Source organism: Bos mutus, chromosome 22, assembly GCF_027580195.1.
Source record: "Bos mutus isolate GX-2022 chromosome 22, NWIPB_WYAK_1.1, whole genome shotgun sequence".
NCBI lineage: Eukaryota > Metazoa > Chordata > Mammalia > Artiodactyla > Bovidae > Bos > Bos mutus.
The window spans coordinates 52,995,749-53,023,445 of NC_091638.1; the positions used below are offsets into that span (position 1 = coordinate 52,995,749).

Genomic DNA, 27,697 nt, shown 5'->3' on the forward strand with positions numbered 1-27,697 from the left:
AGTGGGGGAGAGAGGACAGTCATGATTGTAGTTGTGCTGCTGTCTCTGGGTGGGGAGTTGATTGACATCTCTGAGACAGTCACTGGACACCTCTGCTCAGTCACTGCTGAAATTGACAGAGGCCACCCAGCCTCTGGCCAGTAATTACTGTGTTAGAGACCCATGGAGGGTCTGGGGTTAGGAGACCCTGGAATAGGGGGGTTCCCAGTCACTGGCAGCCCACATTCTCCCTTATGGAGGGCGCTGACAGATGGTCTTGGTCTCAGGATGGTTCGCTACCACCCTCTTGTCGTCCAACCCAAGTCATTCTGCCATGCACAAGGAGGCCACACAAACCTAAACGAGTACTGGGTGCGTGAACTTGGGTTCGACAACACTCTGAGTTGTCTTGCATTAAAAACTGGGGCAAAAGAGAGTTGTGTGTGTTTAAAATATACAAGTAAGAATTTGACTTAAAATCAATCAACCAACCAAGAATAGTCAAAGCAAAAAAAAAAAAAAAATCCCAACAGAGATTTCCAGTGTCTGTCTCAATTTCAAGGAAGAAAATACCTTTGGAGATAGGATAAGTTTTTAACTTTAAAAAGTCAATTCAGCGTTTCAGTGGTTGCGACCGTTTAGAGTTAAACCTCAACTGAAGTGAAGTTGCTCAGTCGTGTCCGACTCTTTGCGACGCCATGGACTATAGCCTACCAGGCTCCTCCGTCCCTGGGATTCTCCAGGCAGAAATACTGGAGTGGGTTGCCATTTCCGAGATCTTCCCAACCCAGGGATAGAATCCGGGTCTCCTGTATTGCAGGCAGGAGCCACCATCTTTAAAGCCATCTCAGATGGCTTTACCATCTGAGCCACCAGGGAAGCTCAAATAGTTAATAAAAAGAATAGCCATTTCTGCAGCACGATGATGAGGTTTAAAGTCAAAGCCTACTTTTTTCATAGGACTCCTAGGGACAGTTGTGTGGCACCTCTATCATTGTCTCCTCAGGCCAGAAGAACAATGAGCCAGGCTGGGGAACTTCAGCTGAGGAATGTAGATGCTACCAAGCTCAGCACCCAATGGCTTCTGATAAAACCCAAGTGACACTCTGGCAGAAGTGGAGCCCTTACCCGTTCATCAACGAGTAAATGGCTTTCTCTTTTCACCAGTTAACTTAGCAAATAGCCACTGGAAACCTCTTCTGTATTTGCAGAGACCTCTATGTGGGGTTTAGAAGAATAGATTCTTGCTCTCAAAACTCTGCAGTCTCAGAAGGGAAGACTGTTCAAACGAGCCAATTTAATGCTATACTGTTATAGAAATTGGGTAAGAGGGACAGAGAAGGCCTTAGGAGGAGACTCCTTGTGTGTGTGTGTGTGTACGTGCGTGGGGTGGAGGGTATATCATATCAATTTCTATATAGACATAAACTATCTTATCAAGAAATACTTGGTGTGTTTCTACATTTACAGTGAGCTCCCTTGAATGTATATCCTGGTGACTTTGGGGAATATATCTAGCCAGTTAACTTCTAGCACTGGAATTGTTTGGTTAAAGGGAGAACATTTCCAAATTTATTTTCCAAGAAGTTTGCGCTGGTTTCCTCTCCCTCCCTTTTCCTCCCTTCCCCACACATCCCCCAGGTCCTTAACAGCTGGCTGCAACAAGCATCTTGTACGAGGATGCTGAGTCACTTCAGTTGTGTCCGACTCTTTGCGGCCCAATGGACCATAGCCCACCAGGCTCCTCTGTCCATGGGATTCTCCAGGCAGGACTACTGGAGTGGATTGCCATGCCCTCCTCCAGGGGATCTTCCTGACCCAGGGACTGAACCCAGGTCTCTTACGTGTCCTGCATTGACAGGTGAGTACTTTACTACTAGCGCCACCTGGCTGGCAGGATCTGCTTCCTGACTGAGGGTCAGACCCACACCCCCTGCCGCAGAAGCACAGTATCTAACCCACTGGACCACCAGGGAAATCCCACAACAAGTATCTTAATTTTTGCTGAATCTGTTTGTGAAAATAGTATCCCGTTGTTGTTTGGATTTGCATTATGTTTACTGGATGCTTGTATGTCTCTTCCTATGAACTGGCAGGTGGTTCTGAGAGGGCGTTTGAACTGGAGTTTCCCTTCATTTTGTCAACCCTATTGTTAACAACCAGTTTTCTTGTCTTTCACCAGCCCCTCTCCTTATGCCTTATCCTCCACACCAGGAGATCCGGAAACCTGGTCTTCTGGAAATCTCACCTCTGCAACCTCTAGAGCAGTGTCTGTCTGTCTGTGCTGGTTTCCTTTTGGCTGAATCTTGTTGTGTGCCGCCTCTGTGGCTGACACATCACCTTTTCGCCTTACTTTCTAAATGAGAAGGTGGGGTGGGCGTGGACTAGGTCTTTGAGAAGCTCCAAAGGAAAACAACTTGCGCCCCCTAGCCTGAGCTAGGAAATACAACAAAAAATACTCCCCGCCGACAACAGTGAAGGAAAAAATAAGTGACTCTTGAGTACTCTAAGCAGTGCTGAATTCTGGGCAGCTTATTCAAGAGAGGTCACAATGTCCAAGACGAAATAGTCTTGATGCGGTTACCAGAAACCATGTTAGGGTAGGGGACTTCTGATTTAGACTTCTAAACATGGCTATGGTTTAGAATTCTCACCAAAATTTTTCTCTTTTCAATCAAATTAGTCCAATAGTTACTCTGCTGAGCACACTAGAGGAGACAGGATCTCCTAGATTGGACTCCTGTTCCTTTCCCACTTCCCCCAGAAAAGACGAGCCCAGTAATGTATTCCAAATACCATTTTAGTGTTATCAAAAAAACTGCTGACGGCGAAGGAGCCATCATTTCCTGATGGCCCCGAGACCAGGTCAAGGTCAGTGGCCCCGGACAGACAGACAGATAGATGGGCAGACAGACTCTTTGAAGGGACTTGGGAAGGTGAGCTGGGGTCCCACTTGGTTTCACAAGACATGGAGGATCTCATTTTAAAGTGCTTCTTAAGTGGATTTTGTATCAGATTGCATTCAGGCATTCTTCACAGCTCTTAATGGTTTTGAAATGGATGAAATGCAAGTGGAGGGACGGAGGGAGGCCAAAGTGCAAAACCCAGGCTGTATCAGAGATGGGTTACTGTGCTCCAGGGAGAAGATTTCCTGTATGCAAATGACCCTGGGCACTTTGAGGTGCTCTCTACTCTGGAAACAGTTGATCCAGGATAGATATCTGAAGTACGGGAACTGTGAATAAATGATATTCTATTAAGCCACTGAATTTGTGAGAATTTGATACAGCAATATAAGATGAATGGGTAAATTTTTTTTAATGAAGTATGTTTTACTTTGATAAAAGTCTACAAGTAATTAGGGTTACAGGTTAGTGAATTATTCCAAAGTCAGAACCATGGAACCACAACCCAGGTCAAGAAGAAGAATATTACTAGAACCCCAAAAGTCCACTTCCTGCTTTTTCACAACCACCACTCACTCCCTCTTCCTCAGAGCTTTTACGTTTTAAATTTCTAATCCCAAAGGTTGGGTTTGCATGGTTTTGACCTTTTTATAACCATCAGCGTGTATGTATATCTGCTTCTTTTTGCTCTTCCTTGGTGAGAGTAATCCATATTGTTTGTAGAAGCTTGTTCATATTCAATTGCTGTATAGTATTCCATTGCAGCACCACCAATTGAAAAGATCATTCCTATAATACTGATCTATCAGATTATTTCATTAGCAATCAGTTGTTCATGTGTTTGTGTGAAGTGGTTTTTTTTCTTTTCTAATGCTTTATTCTTTCTTCTTATACCAATATCATTCTGTCTTTAATACTGTAGCTTTATACTTTATAATTAAAAAGTCCTTGATATTCAGAATAGTAAGTTATCTCCCTTTCATACTTCAGCTTATATCAACTATTCTTTTTTTTTTTTTATAGCAACTATTCTTGACCTTTTCAGTTCAGTTCAGTTTAGTAGCTCAGTCATGTCTGACTCTTTGCAACCCCATGAATTGCAGAACACCAGGCCTCCCTGTCCATCACCAACTCCTGGAGTTCACCCAGACTCACGTCCATCGAGTCAGTGATGCCATCCAGCCATCTCAACCTCTGTCGTCCCCTTCTCCTCCTGCCTCCAATCTCTCCCAGCATCAGAGTCTTTTCCAATGAGTCAACTCTTCGCATGAGGTGGCCAAAGTACTGGAGTTTCAGCTTTAGCATCATTCCTTCCAAAGAAATCCCAGGGCTGATCTCCTTCAGAATGGACTGGTTGGATCTCCTTGCAGTCCAAGGGACTCTCAAGAATCTTCTCCAGCACCACAGTTCAAAAGCATCAATTCTTCCATGCTCAGCCTTCTTCACAGTCCAACTCTCACATCCATACATGACCACTGGAAAAGCCATAGCCTTGACTAGACAGACCTTTGTTGGCAAAATAATGTCTCTGCTTTTGAATATGCTATCTAGGTTGGTCATAATTTTCCTTCCAAGGAGTAAGCGTTTTTTAATTTCATGGCTGCAGTCACCATCTGTAGTGATTTTGGAGCCCCCACAAATAAAGTCTGACACTGTTTCCACTGTTTCCCTATCTATTTCCCATGAAGTGATGGGACCAGATGCCATGATCTTTGTTTTCTGAATGTTGAGCTTTAAGCCAACTTTTTCACTCTCCTCTTTCACTTTCATCAAGAGGCTTTTTAGTTCTTCTTCACCTTCTGCCAAAAGGGTGGTGTCATCTGCATATCTAGGTTATTGATATTTCTCCCGGCAATCTTGATTCCAGCTTATGCTTCTTCCAGTCCAGTGTTTCTCATGATGTACTCTGCATAGAAGTTAAATAAGCAGGGTGACAATATACAGCCTTGATGTACTCCTTTTCCTATTTGGAACCAGTCTGTTGTTCCATGTCCAGTTCTAACTCTTGCTTCCTGACCTGCATACAGATTTCTCAAGAGGCAGGTCAGGTGGTCTGGTATTCCCATCTCTTTAAGAATTTTCCACAGTTTATTGTGATCCACACAGTCAAGGCTTTGGCATAGTCAATAAAGCAGAAATACATGTTTTTCTGGAACTCTCTTGCTTTTTCGATGATCCAGCGGATATTGGCAATTTGATCTCTGGTTCCTACGCCTTTTCTAAAACCAGCTTGAACATCAGGAAGTTCATGGTTCACGTATTGCTGAAGCCTGGCTTGGAGAATTTTGAGCATTACTTTACTAGCATGTGAGATGAGTGCAATTGTGTGGTAGTTTGAGCATTCTTTGGCATTGCCTTTCTTTGGGATTGGAATGAAAACTGACCTTTTCTTGACCTTTTACATTTCCAATCAATTTTTAGAACATTTTCCAAATTTCTAAAAATTTCTGCCAGGATTTTGATAAAAGCACATTGATCCTTTAGAATTACTATCTGTGTCATATTGAGTCTTTCAGCCTATGAAGATCTGTTTAGGTGCTGTTTAATTTCTTTAAAAAATTTTTTATTAATAATTCCTATATAGAGATATTATAGAGTTTTGTTGGATCATTCCTAAATATTTATTCTTTTAATGTTAAAGTGAATGGTATCTTTTACTTCCATTTTTGTGGCACTAATTTTTATATTGATCTTGTATCTAGTGCTCTTAAGAAATTTACTTATTAATTAGCTAGCACTGCCATAATACATACCACAGACCAAGGGTCTTAGAGAACAGAACTTTATTTTCTCACAGTTCTGGGGACTAGAAGTCCAAGATCAAGATATTACGAGGTTTGATTTCTTCTGAGTCCTCTCTTCTTGGTATGCACATGGCCATCTTTTTGCTGTGTCTCCCAGAAATTTTACAAACTAAGAAATCTGACCAATATGAGAGGTCAGATCATCAGTGATTATTTCATTATTCTTTTTCATAACTCTCAGTTTTTTTGATTCATTGCATTAACCACAGTTTACCGTTGGATATTTAAATGCTTGTTTAGAGGACACTCTTCCAACAAACTGTGACATTCCAAAGGGCAAGATCCTGTTTAATTCACTACCAAATCCTTAATACCAAACATATTTCCAGGGATATAGTAAGCACTTAATAAATATTTGGTAAATTAATAGATGAATCCCTGTGGAAGAAAATAAGTATGTATGAGAGATTTCTTTCAGTTAGTTTTATGATTGTAGTTTCCACTTTTGGTAATGATTGAAAAGGTAAATCAAATCTGCAGAAAACAATTAGAAAGTTGGACAAAATAATTTTGAAAATCTGGCTTAATAATCAGTAGATCACTTGGATTTAGTAACTAGTGCAGCCTTCCTGAACCCAGGGCGTTGAGCTCAGGCAGGACTGAGTGACTATGTCAATGTCAACTTAGTATACCATTTAAAATGGTAGCTTAATTAAAATGTCAATAAATAGAAAATGTTCCATATAGAAAATAGTCCCTCAGAAATCAAACTATTTTCTAATTAGAGTTTTTATGTATATACTAGACAAAGGTATTTTGCTGTTTTAGGGTGAAGTGTATGAGGAACTGGTGCCATGAAGAGGCACTGAGAGAGGTTGTCTTGGACATGATTACTGCTTATTAAGTGACTATCACATCGTCCCAATGTTGGATATCAGGAAAACATATTTGTCAAATTAGTAAAATCTCTAGACAGAACCTAAACTCACATATGTTTTAGGAAATTAATTTCTTAATTAAATTAAGAAAAAAATGTACCGTGAAACCAAGATTTTAGACATCTGTTGCTTCAAATACTGGGGCCGGGTAGAGGGGGAACCAGCCCTTACATTTCCTCGGTCATATGGCTTTCTTATCTTGCTTTTTGTTTGGTTCCTAGTTTGGCGGGCTAAGAACGCGGCACCCTTGGCCTTCTCTGGCCTGTTTTGTTTAACACGCTTCAGGATTTCCAATGTCAAAAGGCCCGGCCGCCTGCAGGGAGGTGCAGATAATCCCGGGTTGTAGGGCTCAGATTGGCCGGCTCGTTGGCTGCCCTGTGCCAAACCCTACCCTCCCAAGTCTGTTTTGTCTCATGCCGGGCTGAGTCACATAGAATAGATAGATAGTTTATCAGCACATGTCCTACAGATCATATTATCAGCTTACAAATATAGCCCGTTAGCGCACAGGCGGGCAGGCTCCGTGGTCGGAGCGTTTCCGGCCGCAGCGTGTGGCTGCTGCGGTGTCAACAGGCAGGCTCGGATTCCGCTCAGAGAGCCGCGGCAGGGGTTCAGGTTTGCAGCGTGATCACGGGTAGGTGGGCGTGGGGGGGTCAGTGCGCGGCAGCTCCTGAACCTGGGGGAACTGTGGGGAAAGCGAGGGAGGGGGTGTGTGGCACCTGCGGAGGTGGGGGTCAGTGCCTCCTTGTTTATGTCTGTTCCTGCTGTGCCAAGGCTTGAACGTGGATGCAGGCAAAAGATTCCGCATCTATCTGCGTTTTGGGGCATGGCCTGGAATTGAAGGAGAGCCTGTGGGCGGGCCTGTCCAGGGCGCGGGTCTGTTGGCGCCGGCTCCACACATTCCTGCTCCTGCTTAGTGAGTTACTCCCAGCGTCATCCTTGTACCCAAGGGTGAACTCAAAGCCTGCTGGTCCAAAGTGCTGTCCAGGGGAGATAAATCATCTTTGTTTGTGCTTCTTAAGTGCGGGGGAGGGGATGATCAAGTGGCCGGGGAAGTCTGTCCTGCAGGAGAGGCTGGGGATGAGGGTGGGAAAGTGACTGGAAACTCAGAGAATTGTCTAGTTTTGTAAGCAGGTCCACTGTCCTGGTGGCTCTTCTAATGACCAGATCCCCTCTGTTAACTCAGAGGCTGGATGTTCTCCCAAAGAACCTTCATGGCTGTTAGAGAAAAATCCCCAGATGCTCGTGTATTTTATCTCTTATGCTTATCTTATGTTTAATTGGGAACAATGTGTGTCTTAATTTCTTCTTTTCTTTAAATAACTGACAGCTTTTTGAGCTTTACTAGGTGCCAGGTACTGTCTTAAGCACTTGACACAAATGATCACTCGTGATCCTCCCACTAATCCTGTAGGCTCAGTGCTGCTGTTACAGTGTGTCCGCATGAGAACACTGGGGTTCAGAGAGGTTAGGTAACCGCCTCGGATGCAGGACTCCAGCCCTGCAGGCTGAGTCTGAGACTGTCCTCTCGATCCTGCCTGGAGCCTCTGCCTCCCATGGCCAGATTTTCTAGCCTAAAAAAATTACCATAAAATAATGGGTGTCCCCTGGGGGGAACTCTGATCAAGGGACATAAAACGTGACTTAATTTAGAATTTGGCTGAAATAGTGTGACTGTTGTGACTGACCTCGCTTGAAGATTTAGCCACTATTTCCCCCACTGTTTCTATCAGAAAACTCACTCTGTGTGCCAACTCTGGGGTCCAGGCCTTATGTGAGGATGGGAAAGAATTTGTGAGCCACTAAAGACCCTCGTCTGCCATGTTATTCTCCCACTGTGCCTTGGTGTCACTGGAAGTTCCTGTTGGTTATAGTCATCCCCTTGGATCCAGCAAGGCTGATGATAGGTGTTTTCTGCACACGGAGAATACACCTGGAAAAACACTTCGGAAGGCCTGGCGCCGGTCAGTCCAGGGAATGAGGGTCCCTGGGGGCTCTGAGGCACAGGTGGGGAGGAGGCAAGCCAGCCCTCTCTCCCTGTGTCTGATCCAGGTGACCCCTGATACCTGCTCCCTCCTCCCCCGTTTGCTACTGTCCCCGCTCCCAGCCTCACAGAGGCAGCATCAAGACTGGCTTGGAACCTGAATTGTGGGGTTAGTTGAGTCTCCTCCCAGACTCCTCCAGATCCTCTCCACTCTAAATTCTCTGAGATGAAGCCCTGCCGCCTTCCAGCCCAGTCTGTCATTTGACCAAGAGTGAGAAGACTGGGTGACCCATAAGCCTCCCCTCCTACCTAGAACCCTGTCCTGTGACTCTAAGTGGACACTAGAGTTCTGGGCCAAAGGACGTGTTCTTCCGTCACCCTCTGGCTTGGGATAGCGGACGATTCTGTAAAGTGGTTCTGATATACCTGACTTGGGGAGGGAGCACGGAAAACCATTCAACTAAACCCAGAAGAATAGTCCTTTCCGCTCTCTCACAGTCCCTGTGGGACTATCCACCCTCCTCCCAACATACTTCAGGGCATCTGTTCCCTTCTGGCTCCCACAGCAGCTCCTTCAGTCTGTGTTGTCGAATCCACACGCCGCACTGAAATGTATCCCTTTAAACATCTGTTCATCCCTCCAGATTGAGAGCTCAGAGGCAAGGACGTCCATCTTTCTGCATTTAATGAGTGTTCCTAAATGTCAGTTATTTAGGGTTCCTGGGAATCAATGAGCAGAAATACACACCAAGTAAACAGACTGCATACCCGGGGTTTCTGTGTCGAGATTCAGAAGCAGGAGCCTGGAGCCTGGAGCCCTCTCTAGTTCCTGTGTCTGTTACTGTGTCTGTGACTTAGCGTCAAGGGCTGACTTGAAGGGTGAGGCTCTGAGCCCCAGTCTGGAGCCCCTCGGGTGGCAGCTCCTGTCAGTAAACCATGTTTCTGTCCATCGACGGGCAGATAAAGTATAATTGAACAAATGGTCGAATGATTCAACTTGTATGATATGCTGTGAAGTAAGTAAGGAATAGTCTGAGAGACAGAACAGCAGGGGGCTCTGCCTTAGACAAAGAGGCCACGCTAACGAGAGAACAGCAGAAGCTGAGTCCAAGGGTGCAGGGGTTGGGGGAGTTGTTTGGACGGGGGAAACGTCTAGGCAGAGGGAGCCGCGTGTGCCGTCTGAGGGGGGACGAGGCAGGGGGTGGACAGGCTCTGTGGAGGAGAGCAGAGGGGGCAAGTGGGGGGTATGGCTGAGGGGAGGTCACGCAGGGTCTTATTGGGCCCTGTGAGGAGCTGGGATCTCCCTCTCAGCCCAAAGGGAAGTCTCTGGAGGACTTGGGCCAGGTGGCAGCATGGTCTGGTTCCCCTCAGATGGTGATGCTCACCATTGTGTAGCAAATGGATTGGACGCGGGTGAGTAGGAAGTCAGGAGACCAGCTGTGAGGCTTTTGCACAACTGGGGCCAGATGTGGCATGGATTGGTGGTGAGAAACGCGTGCCCTCTAAGACCTACAGGATAGATTGGATGTGTAAATGAGTGTGTGTGTGTGTGTGTGTGTGTGTGCACATCTTCATAGTGGGTGATCAGGGTGAGGAAACAGCATAAAGAAATGACCTCCAGATGAATGTGAAGTCATTGTCAAGCTGGGGAATTAAGGCAGCCAGGGATGGATAGATTCTAGATGAGTAAGTTTGGAGGGAATCGTGTTTCTTTTGAGATATGTGTGAGAAGTGGGTATGTCAAGGAAGCATAGACACCAGATGTCACTATAAATTAAGACTAATTTTTATAAGTGCCTCCTTTGTACTATATTACTATTTATTTATTGCTGTATAAAACTTATCCCAACATTTAAAAGGATAAACATTTGTTTTCCCATACTTTTGAAGGGTCCAAAACCAGGAGTGCCTTAGCTGAATGATTCTGGCTCAGGGTCTCTCATGGAGTCTAGATTTTGGCCAGGGCTACAGTCATCTGAAGGCTTGACGGAGGCTTGAGGACCACTCACGTGGCCGTTGGCAGGAGTCCTCAATTTCTCTCACGAAATTTCTCACACGGAATTTCTCCATAGGGCTGCTTGACCACCTCGGGACATGGTGGCTGGCTTTCCCCAGAGTGAGTGAACTGAGGGAGAGGGTGATGACTCACCTCAGAAGTCACACACCATCACTTTTACCACATCATAGTCATTAGAAGCGAGTCCAGAAGACCAGCCCAAGGTCAAGGAGAGAGGAATTAAGCTCTAGCCTTTTAAAAAGAAGAAAGTCGACGCATTTGTGCGTGTCATTTAGAGCTCTCACATCCACTAGAACTTTGTGTCCAGGAAAAACAAAGCCATTCTGGGAGCAGAGAGGAGGCCGATTCAGGAACAGGGGAGCAGGTGCCACCCAGTCAGCAGCCTGGGGGAATGAAAGCTGCTCTCTCTTATTGTTCACGAAAGCTGGGGTCGGCAAAGGATCACCCACAGGCTGGGCACAGGGGCACTGCCAGGGCAACGTGAGCCGTGGAGACCAAACCGGAGTAATGCCCTTTGTTCCTGTTCCCCCTAGACTCTCAGCACCTGTCTACCTGGCCAGCCATATCTCAGTGCTGCCCAGGGCCCACACTGGTTGCCATTCACATATTTGAGACTCTACTGCTGGCAACTGCCAGGCCCCAAGCAGTCGACTTTCTGCTCGAGAGTTGGTGAGTTAGCGTGTCACTGACCTTCAGCCCAATGTCCAGCTTGAGATGAGTGGGAGGGGAGGACACACAGGCATCACTGGGGCAGAGAGCGAAGCTGACTATAGTGGGTCCCCCCTCCTCTGCCCCATGCTCGTGGCCTGCCAAGCCTTTTCCTCTTGGATCTGTTGCTCGCTCTGGTCCTGAGAATGTGTCCAGTGGGCAGCAACTGGGCAGAAGCATAGATGCGAGCTCATTGCTTGGGCAGGCCCATGCCAGACAGGCAGGAAGACCAGGCATTTTCTCTTTTGTTATATAAGTACTTTCATAAAATATTTACTATCTTGCCCTTTACTAAAAGTTTGCTGATCTTGCAGTAAAGCAAATGGTTTTTCCAGGGGAAAAAAACTTTGTTTCCACAATGAATCCAACCTATGAGCATCTCTGAAGGTTGACCTTGTCACTCAGGGCCTGAAACACTGGAGGGGAGTGAACCTGACCACAGTTTATACCTGTGCCCTTTTCTGTCATAGTGAGGGACACATTGGATCCCTCCCCTCTCACAGTCCCAAGTATTTTCTTCTCTGGAAGGTGCTCTGTGGTTGTAGACCCTATGGCCAAATCTAGGGAGACTTGTTCTCATGAGTCTGTGCTCACCTTGTGAAGCCAGATCTCCAGCAGAGAACCGGCATGAGAGTCCTCTTGGAACCATGAATCCTTGCTGTTAAGTTCACTGTGGGCCCAGCCTAAAGCTCTGCCTTCTTATGCTGCCTCAGGAGAGTCTCCTTGGTTGTAGTGTTTTCTCTGAGAGGTTAATGTTTTCTTTGTGTTCAGGGTTTGCAGACTGGACCCTGAAGAGGTTAATTTTTCTCTTCTGCTATGGTATAGTATTGCTGTTGTTCAGTCGCTCAGTAGTGTCCGACTCTTTGCAACCCCATGGACTGTAGCCCACCAGGCTCCTCTGTCCATGAGTTTCTCCAGGCAAGAATACTGGAGTAGGTTACCATTTCCTTCTCCGGGGATCTTCTCGACCTAGGAATAGTGGATTCTTTACCACTGAGCCACCCGGGAAACCTTTGGTGTAGTATACTTTGGTGATATTTCTATAGCTCTACAGAAAGTTAATGCTTAGAAAATTGCATTTTATGTAATTACCTGAAAGAGTGGACTGAATGGAGGTCATGGTACAAAGAAGAGATTAACTTTGTGAATTTGCCAGGGGACTCTCATTCCCCTCAGGCTGCTAAGCAAGTGGCTCCTGCGTCCGTCCTTGAATCTGCCTCCTCCCTGGCTTCCCCATCCCTGCCCTGGCTCCAAATGGCTTTTTATCCCTGGATGGAATGACTCATGGGCTCTTGTCTTAAAACCACTTTCCCAGTCTCAGCCCCACCCATAGGGCTATGACCTCCTGGGTTAAGGTCAAACCTGTTCAGTTGTCCAGGGGCCCCTGGACTTCAGCCCTGTCCTGCACAGGGTGCCAGCAGCTGGGCTGGACCTGGGACTCAGGAGCTGGTGTTCCTCCGCTTCCCAGGATCTCTGCTTCTTACAGTGTAGATCCCCAGCATACAGTCACCACTTACTGTACTTAGAGTCTCTAGTTTTCATTATGCATATTTGTAAGTGGAACATCTGACAGGCAAAACTTTGACTTAAATCCTGGCACATTCAGAACCCCCTTAGTTGAAGGATGCTGCTGCTAAGTCGCTTCAGTCGTGTACGACTCTGTGTGACCCCATAGACGGTTGCCCACCAGGCTCTCCCATCCCTGGGATTCTCCAGGCAAGAACACTGGAGTGGGTTGCCATTTCCTTCTCCAATGCATGAAAGGGAAAAGTGAAAGTGAAGTCGCTCTGTTGTGTCCGACTCTTCGTGACCCCATGGTCTGCAGCCTACCAGGCACCTCCGTCCATGGGATTTTCCAGGAAGAGTACTGGAGTGGGGTGCCATTGCCTTCTCCAAGTTGAAGGATAGTACCTCTTTTTCTGCTTGGCAGAAAATGAAAATAATTAACGTGGTTAGATGACAATCAGGATAGACACTTTCCCACCAAAATACTGAGACTAATGTTGGTTTAGTGAAAAGTGTTAGTCACTCAGTTGTATCCAACTCTTTGTGACCACATGAACTGTAGCCCACCAAGCTCCTCTGTTCATGGACTTCTCCAGACACGAATAATGGAGTGGGTTGGCCATTCTCTTCTCCAAGGGATCTTCCTCACCTAGGGACTGAATCTGGGTCTCCTGCATCGCAGGCAGATTCTTTACTGTCCGAGCCACCAGGTTTACAACTATTTAAAAATATAACACAAAGGCATCAAGAAGAGGCAATCTCTGTAATTCAGGGACTTTAATTACATATCTCTAAATGCATAGAAATTAATGTACAGATCTGGTTACTTTTTGTGGGTTTACTGACCTAAGAAAATTAAAGAAATACCACAAAAGAATCGGAGCCATGACTGGCTGATCTAGAACACACACCCTGGACAGCAGGCGAGTCTTCCAGCTTTGGTTATTCTTGGATGACTGGCTGTCTACACTACTCAAAAGCAGTTCACTTTACTTTGGCCTTCTGGTTTGCTTTTATTTGTAGACTTGGATTATGTACAGAGATTTCCTCAAAGAAACTAGGCTGCCTGATTCTTTCTCTTTTAACAAGTATTCTCCATTACTGGCTATAGTCTTTAACTTCTTGTTTTCAAGCTGATGCTTGGCATTCCTTTATGAAAGCTTTGTTGTCAAAAGTCAAAGCCTTAAGACTTTTGCAGCTTAGGGGAATTCCCTAGTGGTCTAGCGGTTAGGATTCTGTGCTTTCACTGCAGAAGATGTGGGTTCAATCCCTGGTTGGGGAACTAAGATACTACAAGCCACAAGGTGTGGCTCTAAAAAAAAAAAAAGTGCTCCTGAGCTAAAGGTAGCAGAGTAGGGGAAGTGGTGAAAGGAAAATTAAATACAGAGATTTCTGGTTTGGAGTAAGATGGAACAGGCAGATTCTTTACTGTCTGAGTCAGCAGGGAAGCCCAAGATGGAGCAAGCACACTTAACCCATCCTTCCCACTAAATGCAGCTTTAAAACCTGGACATCCTGCACAGAACAGCAATATGAAGTCCCTGGAAAGTAAACAGTTGCAAGAGAAGAAGGGAAGGACACCAGAATTCAAAGTAGCACAGAACCTGTGGTCTCTTCCCCATTTTTCCCCCTCAAGTATTCCCAAGCCTGGACTCAAGGCAGCCTGAAACCCAGAATTAAAGACAAAGTACTTAATTTTGCTCCAGGAGTGAGAATGGGGCTCCTAATGCTCAGAGACTGGGGAGTAAATCCCTCTCTTTTACCTTTTTCTTTTCTCCACTCCCTCATGCCTCAGCCCGCACAGGATTGTGTAGCAGGAGCTGTGAAGGACAATGGATAGTGGAGGACATCAGTCACCCAGACTATGAGAGAAAGGATCCTTCCTTTCTGATCAGTGAAACTGTGGTCCCCAGAGGGTGGAGGGAGCTCTCATTGAGTTTCCCCTCTCACTGTCCTCCTGCTGCTGGAACCAGTAGAGTTGTAGGACATGCACAGTGAAGCAGGGTAGCTAAAGTCTCAGGTCTCCGACCAGAGGACTGAAAAGGGAGCCCCAGGAATCTGGAAGGACCAGAGAGACATAAAGAGGGAGCGGCTGTGGAGAACAACTCTGAAAGGCTGCTTATGAACTCCTGGGCTCATCCCCGAGCTGCACCTCTTCGGATCTGACCCTAAACAGCATGTCCAAGTCTGTTAGAACTGACCACCAGGATGGACCATCAGACCGTCCCAGGTGGCCACTAGGTGGCGCCCGTGGAGCAGCTGAATAGTGCTGCCAAGTCAAGCGGGATCTGCTGTGTGACTCACAACCTCAGGGGGCAGGTTGGAATTCGAGGTCTGAACCCAACCAAACTGATCACCTGCTGTATGAGCTATCACCTTATCGCCTCTCAGCTCAGAGTGCATCCTTCAATGTGTGAATTCTGTGGTGTTTGATGGAATTCCTCTAAGTATTTGTCCTCTGAAGTGAACATCATGTTAACCTTTCTCCGGAGAGGACACTGCAGGGACCGTGTAGTAGGAAGAGTGAAATGAAGTCGCTCAGTCGTGTCCGACTCTTTGCGACCCCATGGACAGTAGCCTACCAGGCTCCGCCGTCCATGGGATTTCCCAGGCAAGAATACTGGAGTGGGCTGCCATTTCCTTCTCCAGGGGATCTTTCCAACCCAGGGATCGAACCCGGGTCTCCTGCATTGCAGACAGACGCTTTACCGTCTGAGCCACCAGGGAAGAGGTTTCCTGCTTTTCTCGTGGTGGGTGGCCTACAAGACGAGCGGAAGCTTTTTGCAAATCATACATCTGGCAAAGGACCAGTATCTGGAATATGTAGAGAACGGCCACAACTCAACAGTAAAAAGACAAACAGCCCAATTTAAAAAATGAGCAGAGAATCTGACTAGCCATTTCTCCCGAGAAGGTATACAAATGGCCAATAAGCACATAAAAAGATGTTCAGCATCATTAGCTGTCAGGGAAATGCAAACCACAAGACTCCCTTCACACCCACTGCGATGGCTGTAATACCAAGAGAGATATTAACCATGTCAGCGAGTATGTGGAGCTACTGGGACGCTTAGACACTGCAGATGGGAATGTAAAATGGTGCAAATGCTTTGGAAAACAGCCTGGCAGTTCCTGAAAAAGTTAAACAGAATTGACATAGGACTCTCCAGTTCTACTCCTGGGTATTTACCCAAGAGAACTGAAAACATATGTCCACACAAAAACTTGCATCATTTGCACCTTTGTCAAAAATTTCCTTTAGGTAAAAGGGAGACAAAAGACAGTCCCAGATGTCAGAAAGGAAAGAAGGGAATCAGTTGAGGTCAGTATTTTCAGCTCTTCAGACTAAACTCGTGGACCTCAGATGTTCAGCTGCACAAACATAAGCCAATTCTCCCACTCATGTTGGCAAGCCGTTTGTGGACAGCACACACTTGAGGCAGAAGAGGAAATATTTGGTTTCGTATCCTCACTGACTGCTATTTAAAAAGTGTCTGGAATTGGAACAGAGAATATTCACAGCCATACTATTTGCCAACTGACGCTCTGTGTATTTTGTAGATCAGGAAATGGATTTAGCCAGACTTCAATGCTGTAGGTAGGGGAAGTTTAAAACAATATCTAGAAACTTGTGTTACTTCAACAAGGAAGAAAATATGCCTTAATGGAATGAATATTGAAATGTACCTTGATCTTTTTTTTTTTTTTTTTGCAGTGAGCAAATAATCACTTAAACAGTAAAGATGAGGTGGGAAAATAAAAAGAAGAGAGAAATGTCACTGAGTGGGCTGAGAGTAAGGCAACCTGGGTGCAAATCTTTTATTCGCTTTCATTCTTTCGTTTACTCACTTATTCTTTCAATAAATATTTATGGAGAGCCTACTATATGCCAGGTGGTGATGACCAAGATGTACCTGAGTCTGAATTTTCTTGCATTTAGAAAACCACATAAACAGAGATCGGCAGCTTGTGAGGGTTCATGTCACAGGAAAAACCTATAGGACAAGTGCCCAGGCTGTGTGGCTAGTCCCAGGCAGGAAAATGCTCAGTGGGGTTTGGTACAATGCTTGGTTTGTTACTTAATGGTGGTTGGTGTTTAGCCTCAGATAACTGGCATGTGTGTTTTAATTAATTCATCAAATTTATCTTTGAGCATGTTACAATGTATTTGGAAGATCAGATTCCAATAAATTTAATAGAATGTAGAACCATGAAGCTTGAGGAATGCCCAGGGGGCTTTGGGAACCCATGTTTCAGCTGAGGGGTAAAGAGATAAGTGTGACGTTCTAGAGGAGATGACCTCAGTTGAGTGCTGAATTTTGACTTACAGACAAGAGTCCTGTCAGACCTTAAGGACATTAGAAACTGCCATTCTGGAAGCAACAGGGCATTTCACCATTAGTGATAAAATTGATTCACTCATATTTTAAAGTTCAAGTTAAAACTATTTTCTTCTCTGTGTGTATGAAGCTGACATATATGTTTCTTAAACAGGTAATTTCATGCTTCCAAAATGGGACATAAAGTGGTCGTATTTGACATTTCCGTCGTCAGAGCCTTGTGGGAAACTCGTGTCAAGAAGCACAAAGCCTGGCAGAAGAAGGAGGCAGAAAGGCTTGAGAAAAGCGCTTTGGAAAAGTATGTGTTCTCTGTATTTGCTTTGCACTGTCTTCAGCGAATAGGGAGGCTGCAGTTATGCTATGGAGGGGGTGCCTCTCCTCTGAGATTTCTCCCTGTCAGTGACATGTGCTCATTGGACTTCAGAATCTGTTGCCCACAATGAACGTTTGATTCCTATAACAGTAATACGCATAGCTATAAGGACCCACACGCATTGCAGGCACTGTGCTAGCCATGGAAAGACAGCAGTGACACGATAAATGTCTCCATAGTGAATCCTGAGAAGACCGCGCACCTCACCTCAGCAGGCTGTCTGATGCTCTCCCCCTGTGTGGCCATGTGAGGGCTGCTGTCTGTCCTGCCCTCAGCCCTCCCCTGTTGAGCTGAACACTAGATAAGGCTTATTGCGTCGATGCCTTTTTTACCTGGATTGGAGTGATGTGGTTTGACTGCTATCACACACTCGTGAAGTATGAGTACAAGAGAGTTATTGTGTCTGTGAAAACTAAGTTGAGTGCTTTGGAAAAACTACGTGTGTGATCAGTATGAACCACACAACTGAATTAACACTGTGCAAGACGGATACAGGTACAGTGAGCTAGAAAGGGTGCACATTCAGGTGGCTTTGCACGTCTGTAATTTTTACTCCTTGTGAAGAAACTCAAACTAGAAGTCTTGGATGGTGTGTTATGGGTGTGGTTTACATAAGAAAGGCGGAGTGGGATTCTGATTGCAGATCCATTCTCAAAGGCGGTCCATGACAGCCATACAAGTTGGCAAATGGTGACATATGTTGGTGCTTTAGGATAAAATCAAAATGTGTAGGATGTGAATGTCTCTTTATTCTTGGTTCTCCACTTCTCTGAACTATTTTGACCAAACAAATACCTATTCTGATCATGCTGGATAATGAAGCTGCTACCTGTAACCATCACTGTGAGGGGCTCTGTTACCTCACTTCGTGGTGTTTCATTTTGTAACTGTGTTTGTCCCCACACTTCAATGTTATAAGTAGAGATCAAATAGAGAGCATCATTCTACATGAATGAAACTCAGTCACTTACAGGGAGAGCTAGAGATGTTATTGTTAGGCTCTAAGTGAGGAATTTTTCATCCAATGAGGCTATTGCCATCTAGGCTAAGCCTGTGGGCTCGTTGCCTAAGGAAAGAGTTTTTATTTGCACATTTACTGATTTAATTAATAGAGTCCTAATGACATTATTTTGTATGTTTACATTGTATTTGAAGTTCTACTAAAATTGACTCCAGGGGGAGATTATTCAGTTACTAACATGAATGATAGAGTATAAAGACAGTGACATTTTATTTATGTTAGTTACTCTCAAGGAAGAGAATGGCATTGTAAAAATAGTTGATATTGTGACTTTTCTATCATTAGGTTTCAAAGGGACTAAGACATAAACATTTTAAAAAGAAATCCAAAGAAGATTTAGTATTTAAGTATTTTTAAAGTTGCATATCTGATTTCCTTTTTTTCTCTGTTCTATGTTGACTACCAAGATACGTGAAATAGACACATCAATTTGTAATTTGTGATATAGGAAAGATGTATTGGGTAGGACTGAATGGATATCTTTTCATCGCATTGCCAGAATCTACTTTCAGGTTCAGCCTAAGAAATGAAGAAGGAAAAATTAGAAACATTGGTCTGAAAAGTGCTCAGTGCATAGAAGGCCTCGCTGTGGCTGTGCTGTTGGCTGTGAAATTTCTGGAGGGCTTCTTCTGTTAGTTCAACCAGTATTTTGTATCTAGGGTCTGGCCTGAATCCCTGACTGCTATTAGAGCTAGAGCTACAGGCAAATATTTAAGTTCATTTTTATCAGATGATATTAAAATATTTAAATTATACGAAAAACTAATAATGAAAAGCAAATCACCCCAAGCCCCTGCTAGTATTTCCCAGAGGAGTCCACTTCTAACTTTTTTCAGCATTTTCTTCTGGTATTAAGTTCCTATCTCTCCATGTGCTGGTATTTTTAAATGTATCTGTCTTATTACATTGTTTGGTGCAGTGGTAAAGAATCTGCCTGCCAATGCAGGAGATGTGGGTTTGATCCCTGGGTTGGGAAGATCCTCTGGAGTCAGAAATGGCAACCCACTGCAGTATTCTTGCTTGGAAAACTCCATGGACAGAAGAGTCTGGCAGGCTACAGTCCATGGGGTCACAAAGAGTTGGAGATGACTGAGCACGCATGACATTATTTATAGACTTCACGTATAGATCCCAAAGCACTGGCTAGTTGATTACCCAGTGCTATTCTCCAGCTCAGCTCCCTGTGACTAAGACCTTCGTAGTAGTGTGCTAGCCAATGCCATCAGCAAGATGGTTTTCTCAAATGCTCCTGTTCTCCTAGAGTAATGACAAAGCATGAAACTCCACTGATACCTGAAGTGATTTCTGAAGAGCAAAAAGTCTGATTAAGGGGGAAACATTTGCACATAGTCCTGGGGAACCAGCCCTGCAGAGATATGGGATCAAGAACTCCAAGCCACCATAATAGTAAATGCAAACACCCTCAGGCAGGGGTTTGCCTGGGTGGTTCAGGGAAGAGCCAGGAGGCTAGAGTGACTGGGCCAGAAAAAGTAAGGGAGGGAGCAGAAGTGGATGAGGTCAGACAGGCAAGGGGAGGGCACAGACCTGCAGGGCCTTAGGCCATAGTGAGACAACTGCTTCATTGGGTGAAACAGAAACCAGTGAGAGATGCGGCCAGAGGCATGACGTGGTGTGACGGACACTGTCACAGGTCCGCTCAAAATGCTGGATGGGTGTAGACTGTCGGGAGGCAAGAGTGTTCCCTGCTTAAAGACGCTGGTGACTTGGACCAGGATGGGAGCAGTTAAGATGGTGAGGAGTGGCCAGATTCTGGTAAAAATGACCTTATTTGCTGATGGGCTTGATGAAAGAAAGCACAGAGTCAAAGATGACCCTGAGGTTTGGGGTCAGAGCACCTGGGAAGTCTTTTTACTAAAATGGAGAAAGAAGCAAGTTTAGCAGGTGGAGATAGGAGTTTGGGTTGGAACTTGTCAACTTTGGGATGCCTTTTACTTATTCAGGGGGAGCTGTTGGGAGGCAAGGAGGCTGGATTCACTGAGGACGCCTTGGCTGGAATGATATAATTGGGCCTTGTCAGCATATAGATGTATTAAATGCCAAGAGACAAGAATGTCTGCAGACAAGGATGATCTGTATCGCTATTAATTTTCTACAAGTTAACTTCAATCCCTGCTGAATTGTAACATAGCTTAGCCTAGTCAACGACAAAGGTGCATACCCCTATAGGATTGGATAAAATCCACCAGGGCTCTGGCATTCCAAATATCTACCAGTCTCTTGCTTTCTTGAGCCTTCCATTTTTTTTCTTACAATTGACAGTGTTTGGTAGTCAGGGAAAAGCCCTGGCCTCAGAGATGTTCCCACGCCAGACTCTTTGCTCTGTTCCTGCCCTTCCTGATGCCTTGGCTCCTGGGTTTGCCTGAGACCCCAGAGCCAACTGTGATTCTAGTGCATTTCTCCTTCAGGTACCGCTTGAGAGTTTCCATGCTAGGACTGACCCTCTACTACAGGGTTTTCATCTGTTTGTTTGCTCAGCATTTGTGTTGCCTTGGGTCATGTAGACACCAGGGCTGCAGTTGCAGCCTGTTTCTGAAACAGCCCCCTTTTTAAGCCCAGGACCCCGCCTGCCACCAAGTCCCTGAGTTGGGCTAAGAAGAGCCCAGATGTCTTCTTGAATGTTTTTTGTACCAAGTTCCTATCCAAGGCAGGCTACTTATTTTGAGACAGTGTCTCTGTGTGATAGATTTGAAGGACAGCCACATCAAACCTTGTTTTGTATCACACAGAAGGTTAACCTATTAAATGCTCCAAGCAGATATCAAGTCTCTAAATGGAGAAAGATCCCCCAGGTGCCCAACACTGTTCTAATGACCGTGTGGGCATCAGAAGGGCAGTGAGATGTAGTCCATCGTCATGGAGCTGATGACCAAGCTGGAGGACGAAGAAAACTATAAAGTGATAGGTTAGAGAAGTATTCTGGCCTAGAGAATTCCATGGACTGTATAGTCCATGGAGTCGTAAAGAGTCGGACACGACTGGGGACTTTCACTTTAGGGAGGTAGCAACGAGAAGGTACTGGGAGTAATGGGGAGGCTGAGGAGTCCTGGGCCAGCTGCAGTGTCTGACTGAAACTGAGGTTTATGAATAACAGGTTCATCTGTAGGAGTGAAGTTTCCTAAGGCGGCTGGTGGTAGACCTTCTAAAGTTATATTTTATAAACTGGGGCTGTCTGTATATTTCTATCCATATGCTCCTGTGTGCGTGCTAAGTCGCTTGAATCATGTCTGACTCTGTGCGACCCTATGGACTGCAGCCCTCCAGGCTCCGTGGGATTCTCCAGGCAAGAATACTGGAGTGGGTTCCCATGCCCTTCTCAAGGGGATCTTCCCAACCCGAGGATCGAACCGGGGTCTCTTAAAGCAGGTTCTTTACCACTAGCGCCACCTGGGTTGATGGCTCCTGGAAGATCAGCAAATTCCTGCATTTTTAAAAGTTGCATTAAAAAAAAATTGGGGTTAGCACCTTATAATATCAAAAGATTAATTAATCAAAGGAATAGGTAATTTTGGTAAAAATTCCAGCTGTGTAACTCCTGTATTTTTAAGTCAGATTTGATAAAAATTCACAACTCTGAAGGTTTAAGATTCTTACCCACTTCCCACCCCCAGATCCCCCACTGCAGAGGAAACAGGAAAGGAGGGGCGGGGAGAGGGGATGGAAGTGGAGGGGAGGGCTCTTCTGTGGCTGCTGGGAAACTGCAGGTGATGAGAAGGACTGCGCATGCGCGCAGGTAGCTTGGCCGACTTCTCCAGGCAGGTGACCGCGACCTCTGCCGCCCCGTTTTAGGATAAAGGAGGAGTGGAACTTCGTGGCCGAGTGCAGGAGGAAAGGCATTCCCCAGGCCGAGTACTGCAAGAACGGCTTCGTAGACACCAGCGTGAGGCTGCTGGAACGGATCGAAAGGCGCTCTCTCGCCGCTCAGAGCGCGCTTTCCAAGGAAAGAGACAAACGGAGCAGTGAGTTTGTGTTTGAACTTTCCGGAGATCACTGGAAGGTGAGTCCACGCGCTCCTGTCCCCGCAGCAAGTGGAGGCTGGTGCCGCGCTGCGGCCGACGTCTGCTGCTTAGGCTGAGCTCAGGGCATTGACCTTGGTCCAGCGCGCTCTTGTCTTTAGAGAGGTTTTTCTCTGGATGCGGAGGATCCCTTGCCTGCTGTAAGCTGAGTTCCTGCATCTTTTCTGCCGTGAAAGACTGTGTAGTCCTGAAAAGAGCAGCGGGATCCCCTTGGGTCTCTCTGTGGGAGACTGGGACCCCAGCGGCTGCCCAGGCTGGCGCAAGTCTTTAAAATGCCTGATTCTGCCATCTTTCCCCACTGACATTAAAAAATAACTGTTTGCCTTTTTTTTTTTTTAATTTAAAAACCCTGAGCATGTAACCTGCCTAACTCTGACATGTAACTCTGACTTTGCTGACTTGTCACGGAGTGCAGGGCTGCAAAGGAATTTTGCAGTCAGATTTTCTCTGAGATTCTGAGGCCAGGGCAGAAATGTCTTCTGTTTCTTTCCTCAAGTGTGCCTGGGTCCTTCCTGCTCCCACTCCGCCCAGGTTGCCGCTTGGCTTGGAGAGGCTGCCTGTGGTCTGACGGTTCCTGGTTGAGGCAGCACCTGGGGTGGGTATGCATGAGGTAGGGGAATGAGCTCAGGCTCTCTTCCCTTCACTGGGACAGGTTTCTCCCGACCTGCCCTCCGTCTCTCTGTATGCCACCGTTTTGTGGCCGAAAGGCCTCTGGACCGGAAACCGAGTTTTTGGGGGTAATCCTTTATTGGCCCGGTGACCTGAGGCAGTTTACTCCACTTGCGTGCATTTCACCTCCTCCTCTGTCAAATGGTGCTGCTGCTTGCCTTGACCCCCTCTGAGGGCCCTTGTGAGGGTTAAATGAGCAGATACTCTGTGACACTGACCCATTAGCGACACATCCCTATAAAAATGGGAGAGACGATGACTGAAACCTCTTTAGTGGCCTTTCTCCTGCATCCCCATCACTGAGATCAGTGCTGCCTTTTCTGGGGCAAGAAGGAGGGCCTGCCTGGATTTCTAAGTAAATATCACTCATAAATCATTCTCTTGTACCATCATCAGACCTGACCCCAGACCCCTGGGGAACCTGCTGAGTCCTCTCGGCTCACAGCACCTTTGGAAACCAGTTTACAGAGCATTTAGTGAGTGCCTGGAGTGGTAAGGGGATAGGAAGAGGGTTAAGAGCCAGGCAGCTCTGGACACTCCAGGGTGAACCTGTGGACAGTGTCTTCATTACTTACAGTCTTCCCGTCCCCTCCACTCTGCTCCCTGAGCTGGTACCCTATCCTCACTGGTACTCGCCCAGGGAGAGACTCTGGGGCCTCCAGCATTCATCAGTATGAATTTCAGTTGCTGTTTTCCCTCCCCAGAGAGATTTGTGTTTCAGTCTTGCCTCTACATAAGGAGTGAAAAGCTCCATTAAGGGATTTTTGCCATGAGTATTAGAGTGCTTGTGGCAGCGAGGGAGTTCTGGCCTCTAGCATCACTCTGGGCAGCAGGCCTGGTCCCTGCAGGAGGCCAGCATGGGATGGACAGAGCGGAGGAGCTTCTGGGGCTTTGGGGACTGGGCGGGGGAGAGCTCTCCTGGAGTCCCTTAGAGCTGGCTGTGGGGCTGTGATCTGTGACTGAAGGTACCTATTTGGAGGTGGTACTAGGGGGCTAATCATTCTTTGTGAGCTGGAAGCACCCAGGCCCTGGGCCCTGTTCTTTCAGGAAGATTTCTCCAACGTTATTCAACGTGTCTTCAATAGAAGATTTCACTTCTACTGTCTGTCAAGTTTTCAATTTCCAAGAACTCTCTGTTTTGTGAATGCATGCATCCTGTGATGTGGCTTTATTTTCTACTTGTATATATATTATAAAATTTAAGATAACTTAAAAGTTTTTTTTTCCTGTTTTCATGGGGCTTAACATTTTTTAAATTTATTTGGTTTTGGTTGCACCGGATCTTCGTTGCTGCGAGGGCTACTCTTTAGTTGTGGTGTGCAGACTTCTCATTGTGGTGGCTTCTCTTGTATAGCGTGGGCTCTAGGCATGCAGGCTTCAGTAGTTTGGCTCCCAGACTCTAGAACACAGGCTCAGCAGTTGTGGCGCACCAGCTTAGCTGCTCTGCGGCATGCGGGATCCTCCTGGACCAGGGACCCAATCCGAGTCCGCTGCATTGGCAGGCGGATTCTTATCTTTTACTCCACCAGGGCAGTCCTCTTGGGACTTTCTTATCTATCTTGATTATCAATAGCTTTTTGGATGCAGTTTCCATCTTTCAGGGTCTCCTTTTTCTTTTAGGGTGTTTACATGTTTTAGGGGGTTTGCATGTTAGGGTGTTTGCATCTGGCATCTTGGGACTGCCTGGGAGCTCTGGAGATGCTGGATGTCGGGAGCACTGAGAAGCTGATTAGAAGGTCCAAGTGTGTTTCAGGTAGGTTTTGTTTTTTGAGGGAGTCCCCATATCACCAGTGTGCTCCCCTCCACCTCCGCCTCAGAAGTACATATTTATGGTTTGTCTGCAGCTGGTGAGAGCCCACGGAGAGAGTACTCTCTCATCCTGCAGGCAGGGACAGGCCTGGCAGCCTGTGCTCTGGAGAGAGGACGGCGGGGGGTGGAGTCTTGGCATCCATCACTCATCCTGTGGTTTCTGCCTCCCCTCCGAGATGTGCCTCAAGGTCCCCAATCCAGGACTCCGGTTAACCCCTCCAGTAGATAAGCCTCAGTCTCCTACAGGGACAGTAGCTCTGTGACGTGGATAGGGGCAGAGATCTGGTCCTAGACTTTGAACCTGACCTCCTTCTTTCTGCCCTGCTTTCCTCCCTCACCTCCGCACATCCCTGGCTCTTCTACTTTCTAACTTTCTGGGGCATCTGGTGAAAAGATGAGTTCAGTTCAGTTCAGTCGCTCAGTCGTCTCCGACTCTTTGCGTCCCCATGAACCACAGCACGCCAGGCCTCCCTGTCCATCACCAACTTCTGGAGTTCACTCAGACTCACGTCCATTGAGTCAGTGATGCCATCCAGCCATCTCATCCTCTGTCGCCCCCTTCTCCTGCCCCCAATCCCTCCCAGGATCAGAGTCTTTTCCAATGAGTCAACTCTTCGCATGAGGTGGCCAAAGTATTGGAGTTTCAGCTTCAACATCAGTCCTTGCAATGAATATTCAAGACTGATTTCCTTTAGGATGGACTGGTTGGATCTCCTTGCAGTTCAAGGGACTCTCAAGAGTCTTCTCCAACACCACAGTTCAAAAGCATCAATTCTTTGGCGCTCAGCTTACTTTATAGTCCAACTCTCACATCCATACATGACCACTGGAAAAACCATAGCCTTGACTAGATGGACCTTTGTTGGCAAAATAATGTCTCTGCTTTTGAATATGCTATCTAGGTTGGTCATAACTTTCCTTCCAAGGAGTAAGCGTCTTTTCATTTCCTGGCTGCAGTCACCATCTGCAGTGATTTTGGAGCCCAGAAACATAAAGTCTGACACTGTTTCCACTGTTTCCCCATCTATTTGCCATGAAGTGATGGGACCAGATGCCATGATCTTCGTTTTCTGAATGTTGAGCTTTAAGCCAACTTTTCACTCTCCTCTTTCACTTTCATCAAGAGGCTTTTTAGTTCCTCTTCACTTTCTGCCATAAGGGTGGTATCATCTGTGTATCTGAGGTTATTGATATTTCTGCCAGCAATCTTGATTCCAGCCTGTGCTTCCTCCAGCGCAGCGTTTCTCATGATGTACTTTGCATAGAAGTTAAATAAGCAGGGTGACAATATACAGCCTTGATGTACTCCTTTTCCTATTTGGAACCAGTCTGTTGTTCCATGTCCAGTTCTAACTGTTGCTTCCTGACCTGCATACAGGTTTCTCAAGAGGCAGGTCAGGTGGTCTGGTATTCCCATCTCTTTCAAAATTTTCCACAGTTTATTGTGATCCACACATTAGGCTTTGGCATAATCAATAAAGCAGAAATAGATGTTTTTCTGGAACTCTCTTGCTTTTTCAGTGATCCATCAGATGTTGGCAATTTGATCTCTGGTTCTTCTGCCTTTTCTAAAACCAGCTTGAACATCTGGAAGTTCATGGTTCACGTACTGCTGAAGCCTGGCTTGGAGAATTTTGAACATTACTTTACTAGCGTGTGAGATGAGTGCAATTGTGTGGTAGTTTGAGCATTATTTGGCATTGCCTTTCTTTGGGATTGGAATGAAAACTGACCTTTTCCAGTCCTGTGGCCACTGCTGAGTTTTCCATATTTTCTGGCATACTGAGTGCAGCACTTTCACAGCATCATCTTTCAGGATTTGAAATAGCTCAACTGGAATTCCATCACCTCCACTAGCTTTGTTTGTAGTGATGCTTCCTAAGGCCCACTTGACTTCACATTCCAGGATGTCTGGCTCTAGGTGAGTGATCACAACATCGTGATTATCCAGGTCATGAAGATCTTTTTTGTACAGTTCTTCTGTGTATTCTTGCCACCTCTTCTTAATCTCTTCTGCTTCTGTTAGGTCCCTAAGGAGCTCAGGTTGTGTCTTATTGTTCCTGCTGCTGGCCTAAGACTGAGCAGGTCAGGGGGCGCTGGGTTACCATCTTTCAGCTTTCTAGCTACCAAGACCTTGTTGCTACTGCCTCTCTTCTCTTTCTCTTTGCCCTCTTGTAAGGTTTATGCTTTCAAAAAGGAATTCTTTTACTGTCTTTTTTCATAGAGAGGAGCAAAAGTATATGTATGTGTTCAACCTGCCATCTTCACCCCATTCCTTTTATTTTTATTTAATGTGCTATCTTAAGATTTTCCCCATGTTATTAAAAATGGTTATGGATATAATTTTAGAAGGCATTGTAACTTTTGCAAGCATGCTGTTATTGGAAGAACAATATGAGAGAAGTTATTTATGAGGCACTTGACCATTGAAACTTCCAGAAAGAGAGTGTGATTATGACCTGGGGTCAGCTCTCTGATGCCCCAGCTCCTGTCTTGTCTGAGCTGCAGAAGGAAACCTTCTGGTCTGGTGTGGGTGGCATTCGGATCAGGATGAGGAGGTGCTGAGATGGATTTGTCAGGCCCGGGTGCTGGGGTCAGTCACGCAAGGCCCTATGCTGGGAAGGGCCCTGGGCTTGATTTAATGCTCTGCCATCTCCATCTTGAAATTC

General features: G+C 46.0%; 1 protein-coding gene and 1 long non-coding RNA gene across 4 annotated transcripts in view; both read left to right on the plus strand.

Annotated features, from left to right (window-relative positions):
* The first annotated feature begins 985 nt into the window (after positions 1-985).
* Positions 986-4,978, plus strand: LOC138984709 (uncharacterized). Its single transcript, XR_011461988.1, has 3 exons — positions 986-1,121; positions 1,621-1,840; positions 3,989-4,978. It is a non-coding gene; the product is annotated as an uncharacterized lncRNA (long non-coding RNA).
* Positions 4,979-7,047: 2,069 nt separating this feature from the next.
* LRRC2 (leucine rich repeat containing 2) overlaps positions 7,048-27,697 on the plus strand; it is a 39,067-nt gene continuing 18,417 nt past the window's right edge. The window contains exons 1-3 of one of the 3 annotated variants that reach the window (XM_005900897.2): positions 7,048-7,201; positions 17,277-17,420; positions 22,324-22,531. In XM_005900897.2, the coding sequence (XP_005900959.1) occupies positions 17,296-17,420; positions 22,324-22,531 (333 nt within the window). In that variant the 5' untranslated portion in view covers positions 7,048-7,201; positions 17,277-17,295. Of the gene's footprint in view, positions 7,202-11,214; positions 11,238-17,276; positions 17,421-22,323; positions 22,532-27,697 lie in introns of those variants that run through there. The other 2 variants (XM_070359895.1, XM_070359894.1) reach the window with 2 other exon arrangements.